General features: G+C 38.3%; 1 protein-coding gene across 2 annotated transcripts in view; it reads left to right on the forward strand.

Annotated features, from left to right (window-relative positions):
* Positions 1-17,010, forward strand: part of LOC140212457 (lysophosphatidylcholine acyltransferase 1-like) — a 122,400-nt gene extending 105,390 nt beyond the window's left edge. For both annotated transcript variants that reach the window (XM_072283273.1, XM_072283274.1), the window contains exons 13-14: positions 7,617-7,755; positions 12,888-17,010. In XM_072283273.1, the coding sequence (XP_072139374.1) occupies positions 7,617-7,755; positions 12,888-13,081 (333 nt within the window). In that variant the 3' untranslated portion in view covers positions 13,082-17,010. The remainder of the gene's footprint in view (positions 1-7,616; positions 7,756-12,887) is intronic.
* Positions 17,011-18,595: the final 1,585 nt, after the last annotated feature.

An 18,595-nucleotide genomic window follows, 5' to 3' on the forward strand; every position in this document is an offset into this window, starting at 1 on the left:
AGTTTCCCTGAGCTCTCGCTGTACAGAATCAAAAAGCAAACAAAACAATAGTGCAAGTAATCTGGCACTTATCCGTGTAAGCGGAACAAGTGCTACACATGCCCTTACACTTCCTCCCTTACCACCATTCAGGGCCCCAAACAGTCCTTCCAGGTGAGGCAACACTTCACCTATGAGTCGACTGGGGTGATATACTGCGTCCGGTGCTCCTGATGTGGCCTTTTATATATTGGCGAGACCCGACGCAGACTGGGAGACCGCTTTGCTGAACATCTACGCTCTGTCCACCAGAGAAGGCAGGATCTCCCAGTGGCCACACATTTTAATTCCACATCCCATTCCCATTCTGACTTGTCTATCCACGGCCTCCTCTACTGTAAAGATGAAGCCACACTCAGGTTGGAGGAACAACACCTTATATTCCATCTGGGTAGCCTCCAACCTGATGGCATGAACATTGACTTCTCTAACTTCTGCTAAGGCCCCACCTCCCCCTCGTACCCCATCTGTTACTTATTTTTATGCACACATTCTTTCTCTCACTCTCCTTTTTCTCCCTCTGTCCCTCTGAATATACCTCTTGCCCATCCTCTGGGTCCCCCCCCCACCCCCCTCTTTCTTCCCGGACCTCCTGTCCCATGATCCTCTCGTATCTCCTTTTGCCTATCACCTGTCCAGCTCTTGGCTCTATCCCTCCCCCTCCTGTCTTCTCCTATCATTTTGGATCTCCCCCTCCCCCTCCAACTTTCAAATCCCTTACTCACTCTTCCTTCAGTTAGTCCTGACGAAGGGTCTCAGCCTGAAATGTCGACTGCACCTCTTCCTAGAGATGCTGCCTGGCCTGCTGTGTTCACCAGCAACTTTGATGTGTGTTGCTTGAATTTCCAGCATCTGCAGAATTCCTGTTGTTTGTGCAAATAATCGTGAACTATATACAATGAGGCATACCTGTGTATGTACAGGTGGACTTGGTTTATAATAGACTAAAATTCAAGTGTTCATAAGACTGATGGCATATGGAAAGAAACTGTTCTTGTACCTATTTGTCCTGGCACACAGTGATCTAAAGCGCCTACCAGAAGGAAGGAGTTGGAACAGGTGATGTCCAGGGTGTGATGGGTCTACAATGATGCTGCTTGCTGGCTTCCTGACTCCAGATGCATATAAGTCCTGGATCGAGGGCAGCTTCACACCAGTAATCCTTTCCGCAGCCCTGACGGTTCTTTGGAGTCTATTCTTGTCTTGTTTGGTAGCTGATCCAAACCAGACAGTGATGGACGAACAGAGAACAGACTGGATTATTCCTGAATAGAATTGAATCAGCAGCTCCTGAGGCAGGTTGTACTTCCTGAGTTGACGTAGGAAATACAACCTCTGCTGAGGTTGAAAGACCTGAATGTTCATCAGTCCACAGTAAGAGAAATTGTCTCCAAGTGGAGGAAATTCAGTACTGTTGGTACTCTCCCTCGGAGTAAGCGTCTTGCAAAGATCACACCAAGATCACAATGTGCAATGGTGAATGAGCTGAAAAAGAACCCAAGGGTAACAGCAGAAGACCTGCAGAAATCTCCAGAACTTGCTGAATTTTTGGCAGAAATGCACAGTGCTATCTTTAGAGGGAAAAGGGCACCGCACCCCAACACAAAAACCTCATAACAACTGTGAAGCATGGTGGAAAGAGCATCATGGTTTGGGGCTGCTTTGCTGCCCTAGGGCCTGGTCAGCTTGCAGTCGCTGAGGGAACAATAAATTCATAGTTGTATCGAGACATTTTCAGAAGAATGTCAGGGTTGCGGTCCGTCACCTGAAGCTTAATAGAAGTTGGATGATGATCCGAAACTCAAGAGTAAATCAACAACAGTGGTTTAAAAAGAAGAAAATTTGTGTTTGGAAATGACCAAGTCAGAGCCCAGATCTTAACACAGTGGAAATATTGTGACGTGACCTGAAGAGGGCTGTTCATGCAGGTTACCCCAGAAATATTAATGAACTGAAACAGTTTTGCATGGAAGAATGGTCTAAAATTCATCCAAGCCGATGTGCAGAATTGACCTTGGTTGAAGTTATTGCTGAATGGGAGTGCGGGGGGTGGGGGGGGTTGGAGAGGAGAGGGTCACACCAGTTACTGAAAGCAAAGGTTCACATACTTTTTCCAACAAGTCCATGTAATATTGGATCATTTTTTTCTCAATAAATAAATGAACAAGTATAACATTTTTTGTGTTATTTATTTAATTTGGTTCTCTATCTAGTTTTAGGGCTTCTGTGAAAATCTGATTGCATTTTAGGTCGCATTTATGCACAAATAGAGAAAATTCTAAAGAGTTTGCGAGCTTTCTAGCACCACTGTAAATTACCACCCTAAGGAAACTATTTATAACATGCCTAGCTTGAGCCAATTGTAATTCCAGTCTATAGAAAATTTTAATTAAGTAGCCATTATACTTCGGGCTTGTATCCAATGGTTATGAACTTCCTTCAACTGTTTAGTCTTGCTTCCTGTTTTGTATAACTTTTCCTCAGTGAATTTGTGTGTGTTTTCTTATCTCGCTTTAACTCGTATGAAATAGTTTTATGTGATAGAACTTTTGTCTGTGTTGGATGTTTTTGAGTATTCAGTAAATTGCTTTGGCTTTGCCTTTGAATATCTTGTTTTCAATTGATATAGCATTTTTTGATATTTTCCTTTCATGCCGTATGTAAAAATTGAACAGTTGAAAATATTTTCAGTGGATTCCTGTTGATTCATTGTTACTTCAATTCTGCAACTTTTAAGTACTGGCCTTTTTTGACAGAAATACAAGTATGAAACCCATTTCCATCATTGTGAAGGAAATTGAGGAGGAAATGATACAAATGCCTGACAGAGAATGATACAAATGTGGAATTTGTACCATTAATTGTGGCTTTTGATTAAGACCATAATACATAGGAGTAGAACTGGGCCATTTGGCCCATCAAGTTTGTGCCGCCGTTCGATCATGGTTGATTTATTAGTCCTCTTAACCCTTTTGTCCTGCCTTTTTCCCACAATCTTTGACACCCTTACTAATCAAGAACCTATCAACCTCTGCTTTAAAATAGTTATAATCATACTTTATTGATCCCGGGGGAAATTGGTTTTTGTTACAGTTGCACCATAAATAACAAATAGTAATAGAACCATAAATAGTTAAATAGTAATATGTAAATTATGCCAGGAAATAAGTCCAGGACCAGCCTATTAGCTCAGGGTGTCTGACCCTCCAAGGGAGGAGATGTAAAGTTTGATGGCCACAGGCAGGAATGACTTCCTATGAAGCTCTGTGTTGCATCTCGGTGTAATGAGTTTCTGGCTGAATGTACTCCTGTGTCCAACCAGTACATTATGTAGTGGATGGGAGACATTGTCCAAGATGGCATGCAACTTGGACAGCATCCTCTTTTCAGACACTACCGTGAGAGAGTCCAGTTCCATCCCCACAACATCACTGGCCTTACGAATGAGTTTGTTGATTCTGTTGGTGTCTGCTACCCTCAGCCTGCTGCCCTAGCACACAACAGCAAACATGATCGCACTGGCCACCACAGACTCGTAGAACATCCTCAGCATCATCTGGCAGATGTTAAGGGACCTCAGTCTCCTCAGGAAATGAAGACGTCTCTGACCCTTCTTGTAGACAGCTTCAGTGTTCTTTGACCAGTCCAGTTTATTGTCAATTCATATCCCCAGGTATCTGTAATCCTCCACCGTGTCCACACTGACCCCCTGGATGGAAACAGGGGTCACCGGTACCTTAGCTCTCCTCAGGTCTACCACCAGCTCCTTAGTCTTTTTCACATTAAGCTGCAGATAATTCTGCTCACACCATGTGACAAAGTTTCCTACCGTAGCCCTGTACTCAGCCTCATCTCCCTTGCTGATGCATCCAACTATGGCAGAGTCATCCGAAAACTTCTGAAGATGACAAGAGGGTGAACTTGACTTCCACAAGGAATTAACTATTTCTAACTGTAAAATAAATACAATGAGGAAAGCTGTTTAGTTCTTTTAATCTGTTTAAACTGATTAACCATCACAGAACTGAGTTATTTCTTAAATGATTCCTGGGGTTTCAACTTAACTAAGCATTTTGAGAATTCTTAAGTATTAAATTCATAAATTACTAACTTCCGTCTGCAATTTTTTTATCTAACTTTTGATTTTGATTGAAGTATTTCAGAATCAGGTTTATTATCACCAGCATGTGACATGAAATGTGTTAACTTAGCAGCAGCAGTTCAATGCAATACATAATCTAGCAGAGATAATCATAAATAAAATAAAAATAATTGATTTACTTATTTATTATTATATATATTGAATAGATTACCAAACAAAGTGCAAAAACAGAAATACTGTATATTTTTTAAAAAGTGAGGTAGTGTCCAAAGATTCAGATGGCAGAGGGGAAGAAGCTGTTCCTGAATCGCTGAGTGTGTGCCCTTCAGGCTTCTGTACCTCCTACCTGATGGTAACAGCGAGAAAAGGGCATGCCCTGGGTGCTGAAGGTCCTTAATAATGGACATTGCCTTTCGGAGACAACACTCCCTAAAGATGCCTGGGTGCTTTGTAGGCTAGTACCCAAAATGCAGCTGACTAGATTTACAACTTTCTGCAGCTTCTTTCAGTCCTGTGTAGTAGCCCCTCCATCCCAGACAGTGATGCAGCCTGTCAGAATGCTCTCCACAGTACAACAATAGAAGTTTTTGAGTGTATTTGTTGACATGCCAAATTTCTTCGAACTCCTAACAAAGTATAGCCACAGTCTTGCCTTCTTTCTAACTACATTGATATGTTAGGACCAGGTTAGACCCTAAGAGATCTTGACACCCAGGAACTTGAAGCTGCTCACTCTCTCCACTTCTGATCCCTCTATGAGGATTGATATATGTTCCTTCATCTTACCCTTCCTGAAGTCCCCAATCAGCTCTTTCATCTTACTGACGTTGAGTGCCAGGTTGTTGCTGCGGCACCATTCCACTAGTTGGCATATCTCACTCCTGTATGCCCTCTCGTCACCACCTGAGATTCTACCAACAATGGTTGTATCATCAGCACACTTATAGATGGTATTTGAGCTATACCTAGCCACATAGTTGTGTATATAGTCACGGATTTCTGTGTATGTAGTCATAGATTTCTGGTCAGATGCTAAATGCTTTTCATTGGCTTTGTATCTGTACTCGGCACAATGACAATAAGGTTGAATTTAATCTAACATTGGGAGTTTAGTCATGTCTCATTTTCCTCCTCTCAAAGCTGAAACTAGCTACTGGTATTTATTGAACAATTTCATGTGATTCACTGCTGCCAGAATGGTTTAGAAGTGTTTAATGCAGCAAGAGTTGGCATAGTCTTGGAGGCCAGGTTTTCAGAGCAAATCCCAAAGCTAATTGTTAGATGACTGTGTGAGTACCGCTAAAGGTAGGGCAAAAGAAATAAGGGGTTGAAGTTAGAGAAATGCAAAGGTCTTGGGTGAGGGGGTTGCTGGGATCGAGTGATATGGATCAAGAATGTTGGATGGGATAAATCATGGATAGGAAGGAAGAAGGTAAGGACATGTTCGGGACATCTTTGTAGGTCGAAGGGCCTGTATTGTGCTGTAGGTTTTCTATGTGTCTATGAAGAATGTAGAATAATTTGAATTGCAAGGTTTGGGTTAAAGAATGGAGCTTTTCAGTGCAAGACATGGATGTGCTAGAATGATGAATAAATAGAGGCAGGGAGGATTTGAGCAGCAAAATTTCGAATGAGTTCAAGTTTATGAAGGATGGAAGATGTGAAGCTAACTTTCAATTTGGTTGCTCTGACATTCAAAATTAGTGTTGTTATGGTTTCTACTTATAATTTATTTCTGTGAATGAAACTGAGGTCAGTATTCAGATGATAGACTGGTGGTTTGAGCACCACTCAAGACAAGACAATGTGGTTTGAGCACCACTCTCTCTGCCCTCCATTGCTTTGCCCAAGGTGCACTTCAGAACTACACTGAGCACCCCAGCTCTAAGGTGGCGACACTCTCACAAACGCTCCCGTCTCTGCAGCTTACAACATGTTTTCTTGCCTTTCCATTTCTGATGAAGGATCACAACTGTGTACATTATGTGCATTGGTTTACTTTGTACATGTGATCGTTTCCTCCCCACCATCATCTTGGGCAACAATTTCCAGTCACACCATCGTTAGTGCCACTCCTATTCCCTCTCAACCTTTTACTCAATATCTTCAACTTAGCCCTGTAGTTATTGACTTATTTGCTGACAGAAATAGATGCTTCATATCACCTACAGTATACTTTTAAAATTTAGACACACCAGTTGTTGATACTTAGCATCACCCACCTCCCTAGATAAAAATTAATATAAGGTAGTCAGCCCTGATCACATATGTGCTGACTTAAAAACTGGAAATGCTCAGCAAGTCAGGCAAAATGTCTCAAAATGAACACCCTTCATTAGAACAGAAGAGTTCCTTCATATGTTATCTGTCCTTAGGTAATTTTTAAATAATAGCATGTGCTGTCCTTTGGAAATTTTCCAGTTATTTCCCTACTACTGACACATAATTATTACCTTACATTTTAACAAAATAATATGTGGAACATTCCATCCACTGATGCATATCTATAACAAGGAGGGGGATTGAATAAGTAGTTAGGCTCTCACACTCATGCTCTCAATAGCCAAGGTTACACTTTGTCCAAGCCAATAGTTCAATTTGTATTGAATTGATAACAGCATTGGCCGGAGTTACCGGTCCATGACAATGATAGCACTTGCCATCTAAGAAAGTTGCTTACAAAAACCTGGCATTGTTTAATGTGCACTCCACATTTTATAAGTGAAAAAGATCCTACAATCAGCAATTGTGCTTTTATCTTTAACAAGCAGGAAACAGGGACTTTAATTTTAGCTAATATTTGATGGTGCACTAATAAGCAACTGGAATACACAGTTTGTGGTAAATGAAATATAAACTTTTAAATTAAACATTTATTAAGGTATTTATAAAATCACTGCTGTGATTTAGTGTTAGTTTACTGCTTAGCACACTGCCAAAAAAAATTGTTTAAACTTCATGCATCTTTAGGTATTTTGCATTGAGAATAGTTTTAAAATGAATTTCAAAAGTTCTCAAGTTTATTGATGACTCTTGGGGCACCCACAAACAGTGCAGCTTTGACAGTCGCTGACAGTAATTTCTGGGTTTGTTTACTGCGTGTGTTTACTCCAGTAGTTACTCTCGTAACACACTGACGAATGCAAAATCCTGAGTCATCACCAGATGCATTTTCCTGCATCCTATTTTGATAAGTGGTCAATCTTGTTATGGTGGTCAGTAAATTATATATGTATGTGAGGTTTATGTCAAGTGTATAGATGCAAGGACAATCCAATTTGTGCTAGGTCTTCAGCAGTGACAATGTCCATAACATTACTTCCTAAACCTTTACTAAATTTGCTTTGGAATAATTGTCTATTCACATAAATGTGAATGGTACCACAGTAAAGAACAAGTTAATTTTACTCTTGTACACAAATTTTGAATTTACTGCACTTGATTAAAACGGAGACATTTTATATTTTGTTAACAGATGTACGAGTCAGACGAACAAACTATAGATGATAAAGATCTGACCTGCATTCTGAAGACTGCATTGGGAGTACATAAACTTGATGTATCAAGTTTATTTGAAGCTATTGATGTTACTCAGAAGGGAAAGATCAGTTACAGTAAGTGTAATATTCAGTTGTTTGGACTGTTGAATTTCACATCATATAAATAGTGATTATAAAACCTGATACCGGTTGTAATTAGTTAATATTCATATTGTAATTAGATTTTCAAGGGTTCCTAATGCCCTTGTTTCCCAATTCTCTTTGACCAACATTTCCTAATTGAGGAGCTTTTTGCCCTATACACATTAAGCTTTTATATTGTTTCTAACTTTTCAACAAATAGAAATTTAGTTTGAATTTGTATTTTATATGCTTCTCATCTGAAAATGGAATAAAGATATAATTCTCAAAATTTTGCATCTAAAATAAGAATCATTTAATTCCTTAAAAGGAAAACAACTCCTAAAAGGAAAAGGCCCTCCCTAGAGCCTATTATTTTGCCACCCTTTTACCCCAAATAAAAACTTTTCTTATCCAGTCCCTAATAAGATATAGACACAGAAACAGGCTATTTAGTCCATTCGGTCCATGAGATAAAGTTGTGCAAGAGTTTCTCCTCCACTTGCTGCCTTTTACTGTCTTCCTCTAAACTCTTAAACAGCATAAGCCTCTGTTCCCTTTCCCTATAACCTCATCTCGCTGCTGAAAGGATTATGCCCTCACAGACTGTGCAGGGTGAATGAGGAGCAGGAATGGACAGACCACTGGGGCAACTAACCAAGAACCCAACAGGAATTGGCTCAGAGTGAAGCAGGAAGAGCGGGTTGACTGGAAGTGGCCGATATATTCTGCAGTTGCTGGAAAACCTTGTGCAACACACACACAAAATGCTGGGGAACACAGCAGGTCAGGCAGCATCTATGGAGGGAAAATTATGAAACAGTTTATGTTTCAAGCCGAGACTCCCCAGCATTTTTTGTATGATTAGAAGATGCGCAGTGTGAGGAGCCAGAACACTGGGTAAGAAGAAGCATGAGCAGTCTAAGGAAATGGAGTGAAGTGAGGGTTAATCATGTACAGGATATGGAGGCAGGAGGAGGTAGGGAGAGGTGCAGAGGTGGATCTGGCAAACAGACTGTGAACCAGACAGCGTGAAGCACGAGCAAGCCTGAGAGAAAGATGCAGGTAAATAGTTTCACTGTGGATTAAGGTAGCATAGGACAAATTGATCTTGCAGCCTCATTTCTGTGGTGTTTAACACTCTGACTCTGATCTAATTGCATTGATATATTTAACCTTGCCCTATTCTTGTAAATCTCTTTGTTAGATGATTGTCTCGTTCCAGAAATTGAATACATCTTCATTGTATTACTTATAGAAATATTAACCTGTGGTTAAGAAAACAATTGCCTAGATTTCCAGGTGTTCTGGGATGTGTTGTCCTCTTATGATTTGGAGTAAACCAACTGTCTCTACTTCTGTATTCCTCACAAAGGGAACTTAATGGTCTCTGCTGCATTTTTTGTAAACGTGGGAGTCCTGTACAATCTGAAACCTGATTACTCATTCATTGTCATCCAGCTGTCCCAAAAGCTTTCCCTACAAGTAGCAGTGAGGTTATGCTTCAATCATATAAAACATGATAGAATCATGGTCAAGAGAAGTACAGCACAGAAACAGGCCTTTTGGTTTTAACATTTAAACTGCCTAGTCACATCAACCTGCACTGGGACCATAGCCCTCCGTACCCATACCATCATGTACCTATCCAGAACTTCTCTTAAATGTTAAAATCAAAATCGTACCCACCACTTGCACTCGCAGCTTGTTCCATACTCTTATGACCCTCTGAGTGAGGGAGTTTTCCCTCGTGTTCCCCTTAAACTTTTCACCTTTCACCCTTAACACATGACCTTTAGTCGTAGTCCCACCCAAGCACTGTGGAAAAAGCCTGTTTGCAGTTACCCTATCTATACCTCTCATAATTTTGTATACCTCTATCAAATCTCCTCTTAGTCTTCTATGTTCCAAGGAATAAAGTCCTAACCCATATGCAATCTTTCCCTGTAACTCAGGTACTTCAGACCCGGCAACGTCCTTGTAAATTTTCTCCGTACTCTTTCAACCTTGTTAACATCTTTCCTGTAGGGGACCAAACTGCACACAATGCTCCAAATTAGGCCTCACCAATGTCTTATGCAACTTCAACATGACATCCCATCTCTTGCACTTGATCCTTTGATTTATAAAGGTCAATGTGCCAAAAACTTTCTTTACGAGCCTATCTACCTGTGCCACCACTTTCAATGAAATATGGACATAGAGCCCATTGTTGTTTGTTCTACCACACTCCCTAATGCCCTTTCATACACAGTGTAAGCCCTACCCTGCTGACTCCACATTTGGAGTTTTTGTATAGAGTTGGTCTTAACAAGTTGTTGCACCAAACACTGTTCACAGGTTTACCTGAACAATGCCTTGTCTAATGAGAACAAGTTATCTTGAGAGGAGAGCTCAGGCTTGTATCTGTCAGAGGTTAGAAGTGTGATGAGAACTTGATTAAAGAATATAACAATGGAAGAGTCCAACAATGGGTACATTTTCTCCAGTGGGAGTATCTGGAAATGGAATAGACAGGTTAAAAATCATAGGTCATTGATGTAAGACAGATGAAATTGAATGTTCCCTCTGAGTCCAGAGTCTTAGGAACTTCTTTTTGTCAAATGTGTGGAGGAAACAATGGATCAAGGGTTATAAGATTATTTATTTATATGGTTTTTTTATTGAGATACAGCACGGAATAGGCCCTTTTGGTCCCTTGAGCTATGCCACCCAGCAATCCCTGATTTAACCCTACTCTGATCATGGGACAATTTACAATGTTCGATCAGTGCACTAACCAGTACGTCATCAGACTGAGAGAGGAAACCGGAGTACCCGGAAGAAACGCTGAGGGAGAACTTACAAAAACTGTACAGACAGGGCAGGAATGAACCCAGGTTGCTGGTACCGTAAAGCGCTATACTAACCACCACGCTACCGGGGATGGTGGCCATGTAGAGTTGTGATCAACTGTGATCCAGAGGCCAAGTGCCTTATCCTGCTCCTAATTCGTATGTCGACGGTGGTATAAGTGCTTTTCATTTGCATTTTCCTTCAGAAAGCTGCATGCACTGAATACCACTGTTGTATTTGCCGCCTTTTAATTTGTCACTGGAGTGTACAACCCCTCTGGTTCCATTCAGTGGGTTTGTCACCAAGTTTGACCGATTTGCTAGAAGGGATGGTTACTGACAATCATGTGACCTTCGCATCCACTCTGTGCTGGTAATTGGCAATTAGCTCAGAGCCTGTTATGAACTAACGCCACTAAACTTAGTCAGTTATTTCCTGCATGGTGCAACATACAGCTGCAACTGCAAGGTGAATGATGACTACACATGTATTTATTTACCTGAGTCTGTTCATTGGACAAAGCCTGGAATCCCCACTCCGTGTTATGGTCCTTAAGCAGTTACAGGACCTGGGATTACGATGCTGAAACTCTGTTTCAAAACATCTAGGTGGCTTTTTGATGGTTTCTGATAGAGGTGTTTAAGAACAATCCAAATATACAGTAACTATAAAAAGTATTCATACCCCCTGGAAGTTTTCATATTTTATTGTTTTATGACATTGAATCACAGTGGATTTAACTTAGCTTCTTTGACACTTTTTCTTACCTCCTTCAGCACTGCACATTGTGCTCTTGGTATGATCTTTGCAGGGTGCCCACTCCTATGGAAAGTAGCAACAGTACTGAATTTCCTCCATTTGTAGACAATTTCTCTTGTCATGGACTGATGAACACTCAAGTCTTTAGAAATGCTTTCCTTGCCTTTATCAGTGTCGTGCACCTCTACAATTCTCCTTCTCAAGACCTCTAAAAGTTATTTTAATGGAGGCATGGTGCACATAAACAGATTGTTCTTGAGAAGAGCAGTCTCTGTCAGTAACCTGACTTTGTGCCTTTTTTATAGGGCAGGGCACCTCTACTTCCCACACCTCCAATTTCTTTTTTTTTTTGTAATTTTTTTTTTGAATTTCATCATCAAACAAACATTTCTGTAAGATGTATTTCAGATACTGTACATATATATCATATTTGTCGCAAATCTCTGAGGTATACACTTATAGAAAGGAGAGGAAAGAAAGAACAATCGAAAGAAGAAAACTATATACAAAGTAGGGAGTGATTTTTTTTTTACAACATATTCATTGACTTGTGAGAATAAAATCAGGCCTATGAGGTGTTATGTAGTTAAACCATTTTTTCCGGTATGAATAAAATTGTTCCAACTTATGATTAACAGATGCTGTTATCTTCTCCATTTTGTAAATGTCCATTGTAATTTCCATCCATACATTTAAAGTTGGGCTCTCCTGTGATAACTATTTCCCGGTAAGGGTCTCCACACTTCCAATTTCAACTCATTGACTGGAAGAAATAGCTTTTGTAGAAGGCATTACCCCAGAGGTTCACATACTTTTTCCAACAAATACATGTAATATTGGTTCATTTTCTCAATAAATGTTCTTGTGTTATTTAATAATTGGGTTCTCTTTATCTAGGTTTAGGACATATGTGAAGATCTGATCTCATTTTAGGTCATATTTATGCAGAAATAGAGAAAATTCTACAAGGTTCACAAACTTTCTAGCACCGCTGTATATTTATTTAGGATGGTGTTGCAAGCTGATTGCCAAGCTCGGTGAACACCGCAACATCAATTATTTATTTATACCATAAACAGGGTGAAAACAAAGCAAAAACAGATCACTTGCGTGCCCATAATTTTTTAAACAGTTGGCAACCTCATTTCTGAATTTATATGCATCCAGCTTGTCTAATCAGTCCATTGGTAAACTCGGGTCAAGTGTAGTTAGTTCTCTACAGAACCAGTAGCCAAAGGTAAGAGTGATTCAACTGTTCAACCCAAATCCTTGAATTGCTGCACCACAAACTTTAATTAACATCATGAAAAACCCTAGACCCCTTGAATGATATCTTCTGTATATTGGAGAGAAATTAGACACAAGAAGGTCCCTAACCCAATTAATAATTGAATGTCTAATCTATTCACTCCAAAATATGTTGCTCTTTCATCGCTGGAATTTTAAGATTTGTTTAAACAAAAAAAAAGCAGAAAGAATCTGACACAAGTAGAGAATTACATACTTATTTCCATGTTTTTTTTAAACTTTAGTGGACTTCTTCAAGTTTTCACGTTTGAATCCTGATTATGCTGAGGATTATCTTTATCCAGACCAGAAGATGGATTTCATAGACAGCATGAAAAACAAATTTGCCCCAACTATTAATGGATTTTGCACTGACTTCTCGCCTGAGGACCAAGAAGGGGAGAAAGAAGAAAGTATCTTGGATAAAAAGCTTAACTAACTCTTTAGTGATAGACCTTCTCCTGGTGAGAAGGTAGACCTATTGGGGGACCCCTATGTTACTTCTATTAACTTGATTAAATGTCTTTTCCTATATGAGCCTACTGCCATTTTTCTGTATTTATCATCTCTCCAGTATAATATTTGTTGAACTTGGAGATGGTGAGTTTGAAAGAAAATTTAACATTATCAGAATCATGATTGTGAAGATGCTTAGTATTTGTACCTGTGTACTTGAAGGAAACCAAGCACTTACTCAGTTCAATTCCCACGTCTATGGTATCTGTTATGGTGACTATGCATGTTTATAACTCATAGCTACAGTTGTGATAGCTCATTTTGTTTTTTTTAATTATCCATTTATTGTCTGTTGTGTCTATGCTTAATTTTATTACGAATAGCTTTTGGAGAAAAATGTTTGCAGAGGTTGGGGTAATGGTGTTTTTCTATCAGTGTTACAATATAACAAATCTCTTTTGGTGTGGTGCATTCCATTCCGTAATGTACTAGCTTTGGGGTATTGTTAAATATTTAAATATTAAGTATCATCACTTTGTTCCCTGCTCTTGCTATCATAATGAGAGGAAAAATGTTCTACTGTGATTGAAGTAAAAAGAACACAGAACTGTAAGGAAATCTACGGTTATCCAGATTGACAGTGGAAGAATTTTCTGGATACAAATTTGGTACCCACAGGTTAATTCCTTTACAGTTGCATAGGAATTTTATTGAAGGTATTGCTACAAAATCTTAATATGCTAGTATGATGGAATATACATGAGGGATATTGTCCCTAATAATTAATTTGTTTGGCTGTTTTGAGAGGGGAATCTTGTCAGTTTTGTTGATCTGGTAACAAAGCATGTTGTCTAATGTGTGTAAATAGCAGAAAAGAACAAGAATATGTGTTACAATGGACCAATAAGGACATGACCGTACATTATAAACGATGTCAATATTTTGAATGTAGACAAACATTTGTACATTGTATGTGACAGTAGCCAAGGGGTAGGCAAAGATATTCCTGTGGTTCTAAAACACAATGCAATAATCTGATCAGAACCATAGATTCACGTGCTAACCACAGCATTTTATAGTGCACTCATGTAGCTTCTTGACTGCTCATAATCAAGGTAACTCTATTTTTAAAATTTACATCTTGAGAATAAATGGAAGACAGTAAGAAATTATACATCTGGTGACTGTTTATCACAAAGCAGTATGATTTCTGAGCTACAGATTCAAAATTGAAGTTTAAAATAGACTGCCAACTTAGGGCATGAAATGTGTAATGAGGTGCTGAAAATCTGCATTCTGATCAGTGCGACTTCATTCTGTAGATGAATGATGCTGCCTGTTTGAAAACTAGACCAAAAACAACACTGGAAGAACTGAGCAGGCCTTTTCAGCATCAGTAGAGGCAGTAAACATTTTAGACCCTGCAGGAGTTCTGAAACATTGACTTGTTTCCTCAGACGCAGCTTTAGCCTGCTGAGTTCCTACATCACTGCGGCTTAGTTCTAATTCTGCTACAAGGAAATGGACTGCAGTGCTTTCTTGCTCTCGTGATGTCTATAAGTGTTAATATTGTAAATTTTGGAGAGAATTTAAACTATTAAGGAAAACTATATTCAAGCTACAGGTTGCAGTTAAAAACTGATGATGTCACATGAGGCAGATTGGATTTCTTCAAAATAAATTTAGTTCCAAGATTTCATTGCATGGGTTATTGGTGTGTTTTGAGGATTGGGTGCGATTGGAATAGTTAATTTAACAAAGATGTGGAACAAATGATTTGCATCTGATGTGAAATTGTTCTCAGGAAAGCAACTAGCTGATGCAACTGAATACAGTAGCACAAAGCACAATCGTAGTCCTCAGAACTGTGGTAGTGAACCCTTGCTACAAGCAGTGAAACTCAACTACTACAAGTTAAACCAGTTCTTGTTTTACCTTAAGGAGATGGAAAAAGTAGGGAGAAGAGTTTTTTGTAGATAAATTATTTCTAACAAGGGAGAAACTGAACTTTTCCCATTTTAGGGGTATTTTTGTCTCATGTTTGTCAAGTATTTGTTTGGTGCCAAGTTTAAGTTTGCGTTGAAAATCAAAATTAAAACAAATTTTGTTTATGGTCAAAGTTCAGGAAAATTGCATCTTGCTCCATATGGGATGAATTTTAATCATCTGCTCCCATTATGTTCAGCACGAAACAAATGCCTATAAACTCCCCCACCCTTTTCAAAACTCCCCAGTGCAATGGACATGAATTTTATTCAAGGGGATCACTACAAATGAGCAATTTTACATTGTGTTTTAAGATGAGTTTAAATCTGTTGACCTCAAGTATTATAATTTCTATCCCATCTGGCTGAATGATTATGTATAATCACAAAAGTTGAATGGGTCATCCATTGCACAGAATGTTATAATCAAATGATGGTTTTTAAAATGCTGACAGATATATGCTCCTATCTAATTATGCTAGTACATTATTCACTCCAAGTTCCCATAATTCAATATAAAATAGAGTAGATTGGTACTGTGTAAGAGCAGATACTGAGAGAATGCTGAAGCATATTGAGAGGTTATGGATCTTTATCCCTGGGTAAGGCATGGAGGAACAAGTTGGAGTTAGTTGTATCACTCTTTTGCCAGTTAATACTGCAGTACATCTTTCATTAATTTAAGGTGGATGAGATGAAGCATTTATTGTTGAGCATCATGCAGTATTAATGCAAATTTTGTCAGATACAGGAAAATAGCTGAACTGAAGAAAAGAGTTAGAGGAGTCAATCACTTGTACTATGATTAAAATTAATGTAAAATCCTGCTGAAAATATATACTGGCACTGCCACATTATCAAATTGTGATTTCAGGATTATTTAATGATTTTTAATGTTATATACAGGTGAATCCTTTGGTGATGCAAATCAACATTTTTGAACCTTGGTACTGTATATATTTGATGTTGAGCTGCAATTCCTTTCACAATCAAGTTTGACATTTTGACAACATACAATCTAGATCTGTATGTAATGAGCCTCAATGAGGATTGGAAAGGGTTTTGATTAGTCATAAAGTAGACAACTTCAGATGAACTATGAATTTACAAATAATATTGTGCTTTGAAAGGTAATGTACTTTTTCTGAGGATTTTTCAATGTTACTTTGTATATATCCAACTAAATTTTCAATTTCCCTTATATAAACTTCTGTGAAGGTTGATGATCACATGATTTTAAACCTGAGAACTGTACAGTTTCTCTGCGGTGAGAATGATTGTTAATAATGTTGAGGTGAAGTTCAAAAAAAATCCTGTGAAGATTAGACATTACTTATTGGCATGAGAAAATAGGATTTGTAGTCTACAGCCTTTCATTATTTAAATTTGTGATCATAAGTTTGTGGAAGGTAATTCAATTTTTTTAAATGACTGCTAACATAATTGTGAATCATGTAACAATTTCTGGTCGCTGCATCTTAATTATGTATCAGGCAATTGCGTTCTCTGAAATAATGCAGTATGAAAAGTTGCATTTAATCATGTAACTCCATTATCAAACATGGTTGATAACTGAGTTTTGCAATCTTAGATGTGTATTTTCTTTAAGAAAAATACCTCAGTTGGCATGCTGTCCTGTGTTCTTGGTTGTCGTTGAAAAGATCCATGAAATTGTGAAGAAGGGCTGCTTTTTTTTTTAACTACCTGTTTACTGCTGTATTTTGTATTGACCTTGAACAAAATTTGACTTATTACTTTGTTAATGCTTCATAATGGATTATATATGGAAATCTGTTGCAATAACTGACATTTTTTCCTCAGTTTAACTTGTACATAAAGGGAATACTGCTCAAACTTGTATTGGATTTTGTGTTAACAGTGAAATTATTTGATTTGTCTCAGTCCGGAATAAATGGATCGAAAAGTGTCCTGGTTGTTGTTTCTGCTTTTGAGCTAAAGAGTACAGAATGAAATAATCAAAGGATTGTTTTTAAAATGTTGACATATGTGTGCTCCCATCTAATGCCAGTACACTCTTCACTCTGAAAGTGTGTAAGACAAATGAATTAGTCCTATGAAGTTTGTCCGGAGGAGTGCAAACATTCACCAGACATATTTATTTTATTCTTGTCTAAGATGAAGCAATTAATATTTTTGGCATCACTATTTAGAAGCAAGACTGAAGCTGTTCAAGTTTCCCTTGTGATAGTAGAGGAACATGCATGATCTGTATGTCCTGCTATTCAAATCCACAGATGGTGGGTGTCTCCCAGCTCATCAGATGTGAAGGAAATGTGTAAAACAGAATAAAGTAAAAACTGTAAATCGTTTTCAGATTTGGAATTCGTTATTTTTGTAAAGCTACCCAAAGAATCCTTTTGATTTTAAAATGATTTTTCTTTGAAGCATGGATGTTGGAAAACAAAGTCATTGTGGTTTTAAGATAAATTCTATATTTATCAAAAATGGAAAAAAACATCTATCCTAGATGCCATATTTACAGTTTGAATATTTAAGCAGACATTATTCCCATTGACCACAATATCCTTTTGATCTACCTGCACCATAAATATTTATAGCACTGACAGAAGTCTGGTCTGAGTACAACGAAAGAAAAATTCAACTGCTTGTTCTCTCGCTACTGCCTTGTAAATCAGATGTTATCCTCCGTAAACATTGCAATTGAATCTGCCTTCACTACTCACTCTGCAATGCATTCCACAGACTAATCAGTTACTACGCTCTGCAACGCATTCCACAGACTAATCAGTTACTATTGTAAAAATAAAAATGTCACTTATTTATAAGTTACCTTGTGTAAAGTGACAACAGTAGCTATGGGCGTCTTTCACTGAATGAGGAAGGAGCCCAATTTGTACTTGCCTTAAGAGGTGATTTGGAATTTTTTTACAATGTGCTCTAAATTACATACCTCTTTTAAATGGAAAGATATCATTGTATTGTCTAAACATACAGTGCCACAAACTACAGACAATTGCCAGAACAATTGGAAACTACATAAGACACCTGAGACTAAAAAGGAAGCAACATCGAACTTTACAAATTGAAAAAGAACCAAACAACCAAGATTAATGTTGTGCGCGCTTACTCTCTGGGTACACATATATCCCAATTATTGATAGAACAAATACGCCTATGATTGTGCTTGATATGTTCAGTGATAAAATTTAGTTTGATCTGGTAGTCCTCCTTGATCTCTGGATGAAGAGTGCAAAATTGCATAACTATAGGTGTTTGATGCAGGCCAATTAGTGTAGACCTGTTGTCTTATGTTTGGCTGATGCTTTGAGGCTCATTACATATAGAGCTTGAGAGGAAACAAGGAGATTTGCATTTGGATCAGCTATGATCTCACCAAATATGGAAATAAAACACCTGAAGGTGAATGGGCTATACCCATTCTGTTTTGAAATAACTTTATACTGTAATGTATCTACATATTTGTATGTAGTAAATACTTTCAAACAATCATTTAAATTACTGTTAAATAA

The sequence above is a fragment of the Mobula birostris genome, chromosome 19, assembly GCF_030028105.1.
Source record: "Mobula birostris isolate sMobBir1 chromosome 19, sMobBir1.hap1, whole genome shotgun sequence".
NCBI classification, from domain to species: domain Eukaryota; kingdom Metazoa; phylum Chordata; class Chondrichthyes; order Myliobatiformes; family Myliobatidae; genus Mobula; species Mobula birostris.